Below are 16665 nucleotides of genomic sequence, written 5' to 3' on the forward strand. Positions count from 1 at the left end.
TCCCTCTGGCTACTCTTATAATTCTCTCTTGTTACCATACCCCATGCACCCCAACCCCAACCCAGTGCACCAGGCTCTGTGCCATTTAGCCAATGGCACACATTGACAAGTTCAGGACTCAGTGTTCTAGGCTCTTTGGGACCAGGTTCTGAAACCCAACGGCCGAATCTCTGTAGCTTAGGAGTTCCGGATGCTTGGGGGCTCTTGCTCTAGTTTGGTATTAGAAAGGGATTTAGGTCCCATCTGTGTGACAAGCCAAGCTTGCCTAGGCTCCCCGGAACAGGTGTCACTGCCCCAGCAGTAGCCTTACCCTGTTAGCAGTAGGATGTGTGTAGCTGGCTATGCCCATCCCTGCTCCCTCCCATCAGCCCTCACTCCTTCTTCCATCTTCTGAGCAGCCTCAGCACACCCCGACTTAGGCCCCAGAAAGGAGTTGCCACCATGACAGCCGGGGCACTCAACAGCAGGTTCTCACTCCATCTCTAATGCCAGATAGGAGATCAATTCCGAGTCACACAGGTCCTGGGAACACTGGAGTTTTTTTCCCCATAACTGGATGTCACCCTATTAGTCTGTTACTCCGTCTTGGGGTCAGGCAGGGCTGGATTCAAGCTCATCTCTTTTTGAGGCTGCAGCCCAGCCTATGGCCATGAGTGCCTGGGGTGTGGGTGGAACAAGCCTGAGAAGGCAAGAAAACCAGGGAGTGGCTCGTGTGGAAGGCACATCAATGTCCTTGGGGGCTGAGGCCTGAGCTCCATACTGCTGCCTACAGCAGCCTAAGGAGTTCTTAAATCACATTTTACTTATATATTGTGAGTGTATAAGCATGCTCGTGCCACAGCCTGTGTGTCAAAGTCAGAAGATGTCTTTATAGTTGGTTCTTTTCTTCCTCTATGCAGGTACAGGGATGGGACGCAGATCTTCAGGCTTAATGGTCAGAAGTTCCTAACCTATGAGCAATCCGTCTGGGCCCTGTTGAGTTCATCTCTGTTCAGCAGAAACCTGACTTCCTTTTTTTTTCTGAGACAGGGTTTTTCTATGTAGCCTTGACTGCCCTAGAACTCTCTCTGCAGACGAAGCTGGCTTTAAATTCCCGAATGCTGGGACTAAAGGCGTGCAACATCACTGTCCAGTGAAACCAGGATTCTTGGCTTTGCCTTAGAAAAGAATTTCAGGATGAGCCGGTGTGCGGCAGAGTAAGAGTTTATTAAGAAAAGGTTTTTAACAGGGATGTAAGCACAAGGGTTACTAGGAGAGTCACCCAGGAGAATGGTTGATACCCACAGGCATGGGTGTGGGCCTCTCAATAGAGTGGTGCGTAGGGTCTTCATCGTAGCCATGTATATGATTTTGGAGGCTGAAAAGTTACCTCTGGAAGGATTGTTCTACACCCCCTCCCTTTTCTGCTGAATGAGATCATGCTGCATTTCCTCAGATGCCTAGAACAGGATTACAGTCTGATAAGGTAAAACCATGGGTCACAAGGGTTGCACAAGGAATTCTTGTGAAATTTCCAGGGAATTGCCGGTTTGCGGCTGGGAAGGGAGACAGGCTGTACTCAGAGGTTCTACATACTTAGGAGGTAAGCAGGGCTCGTGGCTATGTTTTAAAACATTCTCATTTGAAATAGCTCCCTATAAAAAGAACATTGTTTCTGTGTAGGCAACCTTCACAGTAAATGTTAACTGTGATGGGATTCTTTTTTAAAATGTTGATTAATTTATTCTGTATGTGTATGTAAGTGCAGAGGCATGCATGCTACACAGCACACATGTGGAAGTCAGAGGACAACTCATGGGAGTCAGTTTTCTTTGGTCACCTTGTGGGATGCCAGAATCAAACTCAGGTCATCAGGCCCGTGCCTTTACCCTCTAAGCTTTCTCACCAGCCCTGTGCCAGAACTCTTGACTGAAGGAGAGTCTTCAATCAGACTCAGAGCTGAGGGGCTCCTTCCCCTTCCTGTGTCCCCTTAGTTTCCACTGCCTTTCTATTAGGCCTCAGAGCTATATAACCTTGGGTTCGAGACCTGGTTGTGATATTTACGGTTAGGTGACCTTGGGGGAAGTGAGGTGACCTTGCTCCATCATCCCCTTTGAATACAGCTGGTTGTGTTCCCTCGTGCAGGGGAGGAAGGAGGATTCCTCCCCACCCGTGGCCCAGCTTCCATAAGCATCTCTTAAGTACAGCTTTCCACACTTCCTAGGCCCCCAGATATCAAGTTTCCTGGGGCAGTTTCAACCCTGAGTGCTCCAAGAAGGGTCCTTTGGGCCCTCTGCTCAAGGATAGATACATTGCCTACACAAGGAGCTGAATCAGGATGGGGTGGCGACTGAACAGGCCAGCTTATTGACGATGTTCTTTCTCTACTTTGGTTGGCTCTCATATTTTTTTTTTTTTTGAGTCAGGTCTTATGTAGCCTAGGCTGGCCCCAGATTTGCTAGGTTGCCTAGGATGGCTTTGTGATGGTAAACTCCTGATCATCCCATCTCCACCCTCCAAATGCTAGGATTACAGGTGTGTGCCTGCCACACTTGGTTTATGCAGTGCTGGGGATCAAACGTGGGGTTTTGTGCATGCTCAGTGAACACTTTACTAATGTCTGCTCTTTTAGAAAGTTCAAGTCCCCAACCCAGGCTGTGACATCCCAGGGTCTAGGGAGTGGCAAATGTCCTGGAACCCCTGCCATCTGCCAGCTTTGATTAAACAGACCGTTTTTGAGTATACATAAAAGGAGGAGGTGAGGAGCTGGGACAGCAACAGCTCACAAAGAACATGCTGGAATAAATGTCATTTGGAATTAAGAGCCTGCTATCTGGTCCTGTCCTCTTTGATATTTTCATCAAAGGCTTGAATAATGGCCCAGAAGGCTGGATTATCAAATCAGGGGAGATGTGGAGCTGGGAGGGGGGAGGAATCAATGTGTGGCGGGACCAGACTCTGACCCAGGAACATCACGGAGAGCTGGAGATGCCAGTATAGTCTAAGTGTACAGTCTTAGACTGACATAAGATGGAGTCCCAGAGGATGTGTAGCACACCCCAACATTTTCTCAAATCTTCCACAAGAACACACAGCCAAGGACAGAAAGGTGCTCTGTATTCTCCCCAGACTGGACAACTAGTACGGGTGCAAGGTGGAGAGGGAGGGTGCCTTCAGTTGTAGGTAGAAACTTGGTCATAAAACCCAGTCACATGAAGCAGCAGGACTTACTCAAAGACCCCACAAATAGGACATCTCTTATCTGGGGGTTACCCTTGATGAGGGCTTGCTGCTTTTTTGTTCCTGCAATGGAGGGATAGGACAGGGGCAGAACTGTCAGGGTCTCATGGGCACTGTCTGGCATGCTTGAGTGTCCTATGTGCTGACTGGACAATGGAAGATGGCAGAGAGCTTGTTTGGGGACCAGAGGAGGCTACGGGGCTCTCGAGGGGACAAACATTGTGGGAAAATCAGCTCGCCTTTCCGTAAAAAGGGCTGGAGAGGCTCCTGGGAGGACTCTGGACCCCAGTGGGTGCCAGCACCTGCAGCCTGGCCTCAGAGAGGGTTCTACTGTCTCTTTTGTCGTTCTTCCCAGCTGGCTGTGGAACAGCCAGAAATAGAAGGAGGGGGTGGAGGAGAACGCATCGCTTCCATGTCTAAGTTCCTTACCCGAGCCTGAGGTTTGGTCTGTCCTGGGAGCAGGGAAAATACCAGAGCTCAGTGGATTTGATGGAAGTTTCCAGTTGAACTAGATTGGACGAGGGGCCTCTCTACACCAAAGAAAAGCACAAACCTTTGTGACTGGCTCTCAATGTCCTTTAAAAGACAGGAGCAAGAGGTGCAAACCAGGCTAGTGTTAAAAATGCCCTGAAGGGAAGCTGAACGAGCCACCCAGCATTGTTTCCTCCTCCTTGTGGTCCTCCAGGTTTACACTGTGTAGTGTCCTATTACAGAAGGGCCACGGGGTTTTCAATAGTCAGTAACACAAAATGCATCTGGGTCCATCACCCTCCATTTCCCATGACAAGAGCCCCTCTAGCTAGGGATTCTAGGTTTTCTCAGTAGCCCAGCCCCTTTCCTTTCTCTCTCTACCATGACCATTGGGTCTACAATGTTTCCCTAAAGGTTACAAGATGGCTGCCACAGTTCTGAAGGATACATAGACCTGTCTAGTCAAAGTATAGGGGCATTTCTATTCCTCTGATGCCTTCTTATAGGAAAAAGGTCTTTCTCAGTAGTCTCACTGAAGCCGTCTCTGAAGAGCCCCAGATTGAGACAAGACTTAATGTTGAGGCCACTGGGATCAGCTGAGTCCCTGAGCTTGGGTTTGGGGAAGGATGAGCCTCTGAGAGATGTCAGCATTCTGGTTGCAGGGATGGCTCTTGCTTTGGGAGCCCACAGAGTCTACCACAATGACTCTCACATGACGAACTCCAGCGAGATCTTGGTGGACCGTGAACTCAGTGGAGGCAGCGTCTAAAAGTCAGTGAATGCTTGCCTTGTATTCCTAATGGGAGTGGTTTTCAAAGCAGAAGAGGGGATGAGCGCCACCTCTGTGTCGGCTGGGTCTATGTGGCACAGCAAGCCCCTGGGTAGGAGAAACGAGAAAGCTGTTCTTGAGAAGGGGGGTCAGCCTGGTGGGGGTATCCAGATGTATACTTATAGGAAAGGGAAAAGAACAACTGGGTCTTTGACCCGAGCAACCCTGGAGGTTCTTGTCCATGTGGAGAACCACTTTGTCTTGTTTGGATGATATCATCTGCCCTCCAGTGACAGCCTCAAAACACAGCTCTTGTCTCAGTGGAAGGAAGACATGATGGTTCTTAGAGCTAGCATTTAGTGGGGCAGGGGGTCACTCAGAGGCGTGGGGTCCTGTGGGCTGGGCTGATCAGCAGATTCTGGCTTGGGGAGGGGCTGAGCATCAAGGCCGTGGTTTGTTCGAAGGCTGAGCTCAGTCTCGGGTCCTAGAGGCACGTCCTCCAACCTCTGGGACCTGCTTTGAGAAGGGACATCTTTATGCAAGGCCTCCAGCAGGCAAATGTCTAGAGCTTTGTTGTTCCTCAAATTAAGGCAGAGCAGTACCCTTCACTTAAAGGGGGTGCGGTAAAGCCCAGAGTGAGGCTAGAGGGCCTGGCAGACACTCTACCCTGGGGCAGCTCTGTTCTTCAGGGTTTAAGGCTCATAGTCTATTGGCACAGGGTCTCTCCAGACCTGATGTTGGAGAGCTCAAACCTCAGGCCTTCTGGGACTTCAGTCTGATCCAGGAGTGAGACCACAGCATGCTATGGCTGAGCATGGCCTGGGGACAGGCTCCCTATTCCTGGGAGCAAGAACTGTGGCAGATGAAGATATGTAGAGGTGGCCTGGGTCAAAGGCATGATTTTTGTTCCCTCTTGCTGAGGGCAGAGAGTGTTGGCTGGACATTCCACTGACAGGGTGAAGTAGGTGAAGAGTCCCCTACTCTCTGTCCCTGTTTGTCAGTGACTTCTTGGAACTGTGTCCACCTGGATCCTTCTTAAGCTTGGGACCTGTCAAGCCCACTGAGAAGCTGTAAACAACAGGGCATTGGCTGTCTCAGATCCTTTAGGACCTGACTGTGGTCCAGGCTCAACAAGGCAGCCACGAAGGAGACACTGTAGGCTCTGCTCAGTGCCTCTTATATTGAGTTCTGTGATCTTGGTCCCAAGGCAAGACCTTTATCTTTCTGAGGAGGGTGTCAATTCTTGTCTAACTTACAGTGCTGTCCTTGTGGTCAAATGCTGTCTGGTGAGGGCATCACTGACTAGAGGGGATCAAAGAGACAAGTGCCATCAGAATCCCATCCTTGAGTCCTCTATGCAGCTGGGAGACAAGAGGATGTGAGTCTTCTGGTTTGTCCAGATGTGGTGTAAATTTCCAGCATAAAAGTGACTCAACTCCAGGGTTAGAACTTTCCTCCAAAGTCGGAAGCAGAGGAGCCAGGGTTCTGAGCTTGTGAGAGCGCATGCTCACATGTGTATGTATGCATGTGAGTCTATGTGTCTGAATGTATGTGTGTGTGTGTGTGTGTGTGTGTGTGTGTGTGTGTGTGAACTGAGTGTATACATGTTGACAAACCAGGTTCTGTAGCTACCAACCCTGGATGTACCATCATCTTGTTTCATGAGCTAGGACCTATCATTTCTTTTCTGTGAACCCAGTTACTTTTCTCTGAAAGGTGGGCACTGGTCCTCTGATCTGGGCACCTGCTTCACACACGTCTATTTCTCTCTATCCTTTGGTAAGGGGGTGTGGGGAAGCTGGAGGGCAGTTGTTTCAGCATCACAGGAGGACCCTGAGTCCACCCAAGGGTGGGCTTATTAGGCTCTGGAGGACAGGGAGCCTTGGTCTCATACTCCTCAATGGCCAGACCTTTTCTATTGACAGTGACCACTGCCAGGCAGCATCCAATATGATGACTGAGGGCACAAGCTTTGTCCATCAACCATTAACCTGGGCCCATGCTCAGCTTTGCTATCAACTCCCTGCCTGCTTTTAGACCAGTGGGCTGGCTGCTCTGAACCTATCTTTCTTTTTTTTTTCTAAGTTGGTACATAATGAGCTTTGCTAGTGTAAATTTCATGTTGTTACAGCTGCGAGTTACAGATGACTTACCAATTATTTAAACTTATATTTACCTGTTTATTAATTCATTCATTTATTGAGAGCTTTATGTAGCCCAGGACGACCTTGAACTCCTGATCCTTCTATCTCCATCTCTCCAGTACTGGGATTATAGGCATGTGACACCTTTAGGCAGTGCTAGAGATCAAGTGTTGGCTTTGTGTGTGCTAGGCAAGTACTCTACCAACTGAGCTACATCCACAGACCCTCCAGTTTCTTTAGAATATAGTTGGGGATAAGAGGAAAGGATGGGACCTATTTCTCTAGCGGTGATATTGTGACAGCAGAGGAGGTCCCAAAGTGTGCCCTGGGAGGTCAGGGATGCGACGAAGTATCTGGCAAATGTAGGATCTGGTATGGAATGAGTTTGAGTGTCACTCAGAAGGAGCAGTCATTTCGCTGCAGGACTTCCAAGAACTTTTACTAAGCTCAGAATTTTGTGGAGTTCCAACAGTGGTGATGTGTGCAGTGTTCTTCCAAATTCATTAGAACAAGGACTACCCTTCTCTTCCTTCTCGGTATTTTCAGACAGGCTATAGGCAGGCTGGCCTCAAGCTCACGCCAATCTTCCTGCCTTAGCCTTCTGAATTGGGGATGGCAGGCGTGAGACACCCAGCTAAGCCCCCTTCCCTATGAGTTGCCAGTGGCGTGCTTAGAGAGGAGCTGCCATTCCACTGCACCCCTCTTTTCTCTCGGCTCCCAGGAAGCTCGTTCCCACTGACGCTCACTCAAATCAGTGCTGGTGGGAACTTAAGACATTTGTTCCTGCTCCCTCTCCTGGGCAGGTTTTCAACGTCCATTTTCCTGCATCTTTCAGTTCAGGCAGCTTCAGGGGTGAGGAGATTGGGGGCTAACAGGGTCTGGACACGAAGATCCTGTGTTAGTGTTGAGCTCTGGGGGAGCTCTGGGTGGGACTGGGATGCAGGTCCCCTCTAGGAATCCCTGCGGCATCTGTTTATGATACTTTGTCCAGGGAGATGTTGAAAGTAGGGCAAGAGCCATGTTTGTGTCCTGCAAAGCACTGCTTAGGAAAGTACAAGTGACCGTGTGCTGGACACCACTGACCTCCCAGAAGGACTCACCTCTGCTGACGCTGCATCTCTTAGAGCTAAGAGAGGCAGGAGCTGCAGGCTTTTGAGCTTTGATTGAGACAAAGTAGTTTTAGGAGTGGGTGAGCCAGGGTTTTACTGTGCCCACACTGAGGCCAGCAGCTTACCAAGAAACATGCCACAGAACCTGCCTGTTGTTACTTCAAAGGATGGCCAGAGATTCATTCCAGGGAGGCTGGCATGTCCTGGAAAGGGCACAGGTTTTCTATGAACCCAGAACCTCTCCACAAACATGTCCCATCTCTCTAGCTGGTTTAAGTAGGTAGAGGGAAGATTAGGGGAGTGTGTCTCTAGCCCCAGGTCTTTGTTTCTCTAGTGTGGGTCAATCTGGAGACAGCAAGCTATCTGTGAGTAAAGAAAATCAATGGAGTAGGTCCCAGGTGGCATTTATGACAAGGAATAGAACGAATATGCACACCCTGAATGTGGTAGGGTGGTTGTGAGTCATGACATACAGAGAGATTTTGGTGCCAAACCTATTACTACGGTTCATGCTCAGGGAAGCCTGGACACCCTTGGCTAGTTGATTCAGGTGTTGGTACCAACTGAGCACAGTGCAGTCTTGGGCTCTGGGGTCCATTCCCAAACCTGAGGTGTCCCTCTAGACCATGAGAAACACACCTTTAGAAAAGGTATTTGTGATGTGCCCATCTTTGAAAGTGATATTATTTTGTGTGTGTGTGTGTGTGTGTGTGTGTGTGTGTGTTGTGTCCATCAGGCTAGTGGGGTAGGAGAGGAGCTGAGTGGAGGAGTGCATGTCACCCCTAGAGGCTGGGGTATGTCCTGTTTGACTCTGCAGGCCAGCTGAGGAGAGAAAGTGGGGAATTGCCAGCATTGCTTCTTATCCTAGGCTGCCATTCATGCTGTGTGACTCAGGCAGGGCAAGTGACTTGCCCCCATTGACCTCGTTTACTTATGTACAGAGGGAGGAAAGGACCCAGTCATTTCTGAGGTCCTGTTCTCATAGTCTGTTCCAGGAAGATGTTGAAGAGCTCTGGATCTTTTGAGAAAATCCCAAGGGAAGCCAGGGTTCACGCCTAGGTTTCTACACAAGAAACCTGCACCCAAAGCAGTCTGATAAGCCTGAGGGGAATCCAGTGGCCAGGTTTGTAGACATTGGTGGGACAGGGTAAGTGAATAGCTGCACAGTAATTAGGGTGACCAATGACAGAGGAGCGGGAACCAGAGCCTGGTCTCCATGGACAGCATTTATTAGGCGCCATTCTCAGTGTGAAGACAGATGGGCAGGAGCTGCTGAAGGGGGGCCAGGGCAGCCACAGCCTGGGGACTTAGGGGCTGCCCGGGTGGGTGTGGGGATGTCACCCACACATATTGCATATTCTGTGGCAGTGTGCCCAGGCATAAGGCATTGGGAAAGCAGAGAGGCTGCCTGCAGTGGGAGGGGGTGAGACAGGAAGTGACAGTGGCCTTCTAGTTCCCTAGGCAAGACCCTACAGGAGACCAGCAGTCCCCCATACTTAGACCCCTAGGGCCACTCTGCTGCCTTCCCCACCCTCTCTGTAACTTTGGTTGTGGCTCCCTCGGATCTGACGGGACTTGACCCCTCGAGGGCAGGGTCACACACAGGACAGAGGCAGCCAGCACTGCCTCCAGCCCGACATAAACACAGACAGCACCTCTCCAGCTCCTGGGTTCCATTCTCCTTGACACACAGGCCAGCTCCTCCACATGGACATGGGATACACACAGGCCAGGTTCCTTCCACCTAAGGATTTCCCAGGACCTGGAGGACACGGTGGGGCCCTCTCTCTCTCTCTCTCTCTCTCTCTCTCTCTCTCTCTCTCTTCTCTCTCTCTCTCTCTTTAGCTCCCCAAATGGTCAGGCTGGCCTTACTCAGGAGTATGGAGCTAGGCCTGGGAACAGCGAGTAGAAGGCAGCTCTGTAGGGGAGGTTTCCCTTCCCCCTTTTCATGGTACTGGCGATGAAACTCGGGGGCTATACTCAGAGCCCCACACATACCCTTCTGTTGATCCCAGTAGCAGGCCACCCTCCACCTGGGTTGCAGGTAGAGGAGGTAGAAGGCATAGCAGGCCCAATACCTCCTTCCCTCTAGAGGGGCATTCCTGGATGCAGTGGAAGTTACTCTAGCAACTTAGGATGCATGTACCCTGGCTTCTAGGCCAGGGATAACTGGATAACGTCCCAGGATATACCTGTCAGCTGTCTGGGCTACTCTGCCCAGTCCCTGAACTCTCAAGAGTTCCAACTCCTGGCTTTTAGTCCATGAGACTCAGTCCTGGTTACCTTGTTCCCAAGGACTTCCCTGCTTGTGAACAGAGACAAGGGCCCATTTAGAGCTGCAGTCTCTGGGCTAAAGAGTACCAGAGGCAGAGCCCTGGCAATGGCTCAGGCTGGGGTCTTTGATTCTGGTTTAAACCCCAGCTGCCTACACAATGCTGGGGGTGCTACCTGCAGGGGCTTCACTTCTGAGGGCAGGCTGAGCCTGAAGAAAGAGCACTTGGGCTGGGAACGAGCCTGCAGGCTTGTTCCCCTTCAAGACACCCCGGGCAAGTAAAATTTTTTTTTTTTACCTGTTTTCCTCTTCTGTAAAATGGCTGTAAGAACTGCCCAGGTGACTTAACCAGAGTGTTATTACACTCAAATGAATAAGAAGGTGGGACGAGGTTTCTGGGTTAAAAAAAAAAAATCTATGGAAGATTGGATGAGCAGCCGCAGCCAGGGACAGCAAAGGGGAGCCTGTGTTTCAGATCCCAAGGGCAGTCCTGAAGGCTGGAGTCTCCCAGGAGCCCCTGAGAATGTTCCTAGACTCCAGGTGGCTCACCTACAGATGTCGCCACCCCACAGAGGTGGAAGCCACAGTTTCTGCTCGAACTCTGCTCTAACATCTGTGGCCTGCCCTTTTCATTTTTTTTTTTTTCTATCTTGCCCTCTGGGGACTAGCTTTAGGGACTGCTGGGGTTTCCTTTTTTTTTTTTTTTCTTCCATAACTGCATAGCCATGCAAAAAACAGAAGGGAGTGGACACGTAAGGTGGTGGAAGTCTGGGAGACATGGCTGGGGATGAGAGAGCCAGGTGAGACTGAGTGGGGTGTGTGTGTGACCTGGACAAAGACACCTTGGGCTTTGGAGAACCCAGGGGAGGTGTAAGTAGAGGTGAGAAAAAGAAAGAGAGAGAGAGAAAGAGAGAGAGAGAGAGAGAGAGAGAGAGAGAGAGAGAGAGAGAGAGAGAGAGAGAGAGAGAGAGAGAGAACCAAACCAAAACAGAAAACAGAAAACAAAAACATTAGTTCCCTCAGGAGGTGAGGGGTCTGGGGCCCAGGAGGGCCTCTGAGGATTGAGGAGCTTCTTAGCAGCTCCCAGTGGCTGCTTTCCTTGTCTCCCCACCCATTAAGTTTCACATTTCTCGGAATTCTTCGGGCTCCGATGGGGGCTCCAGGGGTCCTCAGAGCCCGGCCTCCTGCTGGCTGGTGAAAGCCCGCACAGTTGGAGATTTAGGGGCTGGGGAAGAGTAGAGGTGGTGGTGGTGATGGGCTGGGGACTTCCCACGGGGCCCGAAGGCGTCTTTGGATGGGGGCCTCCTGGCCAACTCCTGTGGCTTCTGCAGGCAGATCCCCCACCCCGCTGGCTCACAGGTGCTCCAGGCCTGGCTGTGGTTCACACCGAGCTCCTGCGCTTCATGAGGCCGCGGAAGGTAGCCAGGCTGTGCAGGCCCGTGGACACCGAGCTGATGGCGGAGCGCTGCGTCCCGCTGCACAGGCAGGGGTGCGAGGGCGTGTCGCTGTAGCGGCCGCCGCCTCCCGGCGACGAGTGGCTGTGCTCTACGCACGTGTCGGACGTGGAGAGGTCCCGCGGGATGATCATGGGGATGGAGTACTGCAGCTTCTCGCGGCTCTTGTACCAGAGGCACGAGCACATGGACTGGAAGTGCAGCACCTCGGCATAGACGTTGCGGAAGCCGCTGCCCCCGACGCCCACGCCCACGCCGCCCGCGGCCGCCGCGCACGCGACTGGGTCGCGGGGACGCACGCCGTCGCCCAGGCTACCACTTAGGCAGCTCAGGCCACCCAGGCCCACGGCCTGGCCGTTGTGCGTGAGCAGCGCGCGGTGCTCGGCATCACGCTTCTCGTCCTCCGCGTTCATGGTCATGAATCGCAGCACCACGAGGTTGAGGAAGGCGCCGATGACCGTGAGGCCCGTGAGGATGTACACGAAGCTGAAGGCCACGTACTGCGGCTGCGTCTGCAGCGCCTGGTCCTTCTGCAGCGCCACGTAGTCGCCGAAGCCGATGGTGGTGAGGGTGATGAAGCAGTAGTAATAGGCCTGGAAAAAGGTCCAGCGCTCATAGTAGGAGAAGGCAGCGGCGCCGATGCACAGCGTGCTAATGCATGACACGAAACCGATGAGCACCATGTTGGCCATGGACACCTCGGCGTGCCGCATGCCCAGCCCCCTCTTGGCACGGTGCAGCAGGTACCTCACGAAGGTGTTGATGCGTTCACCCAGGCTCTGGAACATGACTAGTGTGAGCGGGATGCCCAGCAGCGCGTAGAACATGCAGAAAACCTTGCCTCCGTCTGTGCTGGGTGCCGCATGGCCATAGCCTGGAGAGATCCGGGGAGAGGGGAGAAAGCACAGGCTGTGTGGCTGGCCTGACAGGGGTCCCTTCTCCTCTACCCATCCCCTTCCCTCCCCACCTTTCCTTTTCCCCATTCCCCACACTTCTTTCTTTGCTAGGGTTTAGATATGTAGCTATGGCTAGCCTGGATCTCTGAATCTATAGACCAGGCTGGCTTTGAACTCACCACATTGATCTTCCTGCCTCTACTTCTAAGTGCTAGGGTAACAGGCTTGCACCACCATGTCTGACGCCTCCGCCCCTAGCTGTTGAGTCTGCTTTTCCACACGTTGGCACACCGGTGTCCCGTTAACACTTTGGGCTAACCTTTAATTTGTAACACTGGAAGCCCTCGGATGATGATTCCAGGAGGCTGAGACTTTCCAGGTCACATTGCCCGGGAGTTTAGCAATCCGAGTTTGAACTTGGTTCTGCTGAAGGTTTGCCAGCAGGCAGGAGATAATGTATGTGTGTTGTGAATGGCAGGTAGTCATTTGAGAGCTGGCTTCCTTTCTAACACCTGTGGGCTCTGCCGTACTCCCTGTCCTCTGTGGGCCTCGCTGGCCGTGACTAGGAGGACAGGTGGTTGGATGGAATGGCTTCTGACATGCTGATTCAGTGCAGAGGGAGGGAAAATGAGGCACACAATGGTTTCCCTGCAGCAGCCAAAGCTTATTGGTGGTAGTGCGGTGGCCACTGGCAACTTGCAATTTCCCTGGGTGGCTGGCCTTGCCCCAACCCTATCCCCATAGCTTAATTCTTAAGTACTGAGGGGTTTTTCACCCTATCTAAGACTGGGAGCTTCCTATGGATTTGGTCCAAAAGTAGGCTCTGTCCAATGTGTGCCTGTGTGCGAATGCCCATGTGCATGTGTGTTTTCACCCGTGTTGAGTGCATGTGTGTGAGTTTATATGTGTATATGTATGAGTGTATGCATGCATGTATCCGTGTGTGTGCACACATGTGTACATGTTTGCATGTGTGGCTGTGCATGTGTGCTCATGTGTGTGCACACATGTGTACATGTGTGCATGTGTGTGCATGTGTATGCATGTGTGTATGAGAGCACACACGTGTGTATGTATGTGTGCATGCACATGTCCGTGTGTGCGCACATGTGTGTGCGCTCACATGTGTGTATATGTATGTGTGGCTGCCCATGTGTGTGTGAACACATGTGTACATGTGTGCATGTGTGTGCCTGTGTGTGTGTGACCCTGTGTGTGTACACATGTGTGAGTGCATGTGTGTGCACGAGTGTGACATTGCCTTTGGCAAGGCAGGGGTCCGGAGTGTTCTTCAGGTGTGCTCCCATTACCAGCTAGATTGCCTCTGGTGCTCTCCTCTTCTGTCTCCACCCTCCACATTTGTGCTTGAACTCTTCCCATCCAAGCAGAGTCAGACCCACCCCTCTGAGCATTAGGTGACTATCAAGGTTTCTGCCAAGTTGGGTACAGTGGTGCAATGCCTGTAGCCGCAGTGTGCGGGAGACTGAGGCAGGAGAGTGAGAGTTGGAGAGGCAGTCTGAGCTACAAACCCTTCTCAAAACAGAAACAACAACAAAATCTTCCTGGCTATCTGGGGCTGGGGAGTCGGGAAGGACCTGGATGAGAACCAGAAGCCTTGGGCCCACTTTCTGGCCTTATCACTAGTGGTTTTGTGACCTTGAACACAAAACCACTCTCTCTTTGATCCTGTCTTTTTATTTGAAAATGAAATATGTTCTGGCCACAGGCTTCTTCCACCAGACCAGTGAGCATAAACACTTCAGTTTTTATTAAGAGAATTATGAGAATGAAAGAATGTGGGCAGGATTTCCAAGTTTTTGTCTTTCGTGGGTCTTAGGAAATCTCGACCAGACACCACTTCTCCCAGGCAGTCTTCCTGGGTTCCTCCTAGCTGAAAGCGCTTTGTTTGGGTAGTTCAGAGAAGGCTTATCCATGAACTCCAGGTCTCCCAACTACATAAAGCTAAACATTAACTTGGGGGAGCCCCGGCAAGTCTGTAATGGCCTCCTATAACTTCTACCTTCCAAGGGAGCCCAATATACACATCATGACGACATTGCAGACCAGGATGTTGTGATCATTGCCTGATCAGAGTTCAGATTTCCCCATCTATATAGAACATTTCTGAATCTGAATTTTCACATCTGTAAAATGGGGCTAATATATCATTTGCAGTAAGGGCTTTGGAGGAATAAGTGAGATAATGTATTGATGCACTTAACCTAGAGCCTGCTACATCTCAAATGCCCAACAACAGCACGCTGATTAATAATCAAGGAGGTGGCAGAGTACTCTCACATTTCCAAGAGATCTCCTGGCTTGGGAGTAGCTGCATTCCAGTGGAGCCACCTCTGCCAGCCTAGGGCCAGCCTGAGGATTCTAAAGCTCAGAGAGGTCTGGGAACAGATGTTTGGAGGCAAGGGGGAGGTGTGAAGGCTTCAAGACTGTCCTTAGAATGGCTTCCCTGCCCCCACTGTGGCATCTAGCCAGTATTTGTGTCCCTTCTGCCAGGGGCTGTGCAGTTGAGCTGTTGAGCCATGGTGCCTGGCCCGCCCGCACCCCAATAGGGTGAGAACAGATTGTGCATGCCAGCTTGGCCCCACAGTCATCCACAACTCACCTCGACAGCTGGGCATGCTACCAGCCAGCGCAGCGTCTCATCTTGTCCTTTCTTGTCCCCCAGAACAGCACCACACAGTGTGTGGACCCCCCACCCCCTTGCTCCTCTCTGGATATGACACCGGGGGGCAGAGCTCTACACAGAGGGCATAGCATGATTATGGCCCCAGCTGTGTGACCCTGGGCAAATCGCTTTCTGTCTCTGGGCTCATTTGCCTTGTCTGCACTTGGGTTCTAAGCCTGTGACCTAAAGCCCTAAGCACTTGTCCAGAACTGCTTCAAGAAGTAAAGGAGACAAATGGCTTGGGAGAGCTTTCTGAAGTCTATGGAGTGCTCAACTGTGAGAGGCCCTTGGGAAGGCACCTGGAAACACAGGCTCCTCTCTGTGTGTGTGTGTGTGTGTGTATGTCCCCATCCATAGCCACCCCCCACCAGAGGAAGGAACCCTTCCAAAGCACCTGCCTACCCCTACCAGAGCACCAGCTTGCTCTGGGTTCCATTAAAGACTACTGTTCGTCAGGAAAACCCAGTGCCCACCTGTCTGGCTTCCTTTGCCTGGACAAGCTGACTACAAAACAGTTCCCCTGCGCAGCACTGCTGGCTGTAGCCCTCAGGCACTGCCCTGGATCCTCACCTGGCACCCAGAAGTGCCTCTACCTCCCCCACAGCGCTTCCCCCACCATCCTTCTGCTCTTGCTCAGCTCCCCACCCCTGAGGGGGGAGCAGTACTCAGAGCCTACCTTTAGCCACAAGTACACCCCCAACTTGGTAACTCTCAAATGGAGTGACTCAGCCAGGGCTCCTACCAGGGGCAGAGCCAGTGCTTGACCTTTGTGGGGGCAGATGGCCAGGCTCACTAATCAAAATTCTTACCCTTAGAGTAAACTTTTAACTTTGCCCTCATGAACATCCCGCCAGGTCACTCTTGCTACTTGTGCCTGACTATTTTGCAGCTGGAGTGCAGATGCCTTGGAGGGTCTTTTTGGGTTGGTTGTGGCTCCTAGGCATTTCTCACTCTGTATTCATGCCAGTGCCATGTCAGGAGGGGAAACCGAGGCCCAGCTGAAGCATCACTGGGAACAGAGAGACACCCTGGAGACAGATGCTTTTCATCTTGGGGTTGAGGGTGAGCGTGCCTATCCCTTTGTCTGTCTTTTTGTTTGTTTGTTTTGTTTTGCTTTCGAGACAGGGTTTCTCTGTGTAGCCCTGGCTGTCCTGGAACTCACTCTGTAGACCAGGCTGGCCTCAAACTCAGAAATCCACCTGCCTCTGCCTCTGCCTCCCAAGTGCTGGGATTAAAGGAGTGTGCCACCACTCCCTGGCTCCCCTTTGTCTGTCTTACTGTCACTGGATGAAAGGGCAAAGAAGCCGAGAGGACCTGCTGACGTGGGTGCCTAGCTTGGACAACTGCCAGCTAGGGTGGAGTCAGTCCCAGGGGATCCGGGACTTCTGGGAAGTCACCGGGAGTTTGGCCAACCCTGTCCCCCTGCAGCGGGGCAGCAGTGTGCCTAGTTTGGCTTTGTAGGGGAAAAGGTAAAAAGAATTACACACTGCTGCCTCCTCAAGTCTCTGGTTGGGGGCGGGGCTCTGCTAGTCCTTCTGAGCACCAACACACGCAGGGGCTGCTCTGTGAGCCTGATTCTTTTTGGGTACCCTCTCCCTCTTCCTGTTGGGCCAAGCAGCCAGAACTCATATCCTGAGCATAGACTCTG

At 51.8% G+C, this 16665-nt stretch overlaps 1 protein-coding gene across 1 annotated transcript in view; it reads right to left on the reverse strand.

Annotated features, from left to right (window-relative positions):
- Window positions 1-8918: 8918 nt before the first annotated feature.
- Window positions 8919-16665, reverse strand: part of Kcnk3 (potassium two pore domain channel subfamily K member 3) — a 37460-nt gene continuing 29713 nt past the window's right edge. Inside the window, exon 2 of the mRNA XM_031356355.1 lies at window positions 8919-12312. Within this exon, the coding sequence (XP_031212215.1) occupies window positions 11366-12312 (947 nt within the window). The 3' untranslated portion in view covers window positions 8919-11365. The remainder of the gene's footprint in view (window positions 12313-16665) is intronic.

The sequence above is a fragment of the Mastomys coucha genome, unplaced genomic scaffold (assembly GCF_008632895.1).
Source record: "Mastomys coucha isolate ucsf_1 unplaced genomic scaffold, UCSF_Mcou_1 pScaffold6, whole genome shotgun sequence".
Lineage (NCBI taxonomy): Eukaryota > Metazoa > Chordata > Mammalia > Rodentia > Muridae > Mastomys > Mastomys coucha.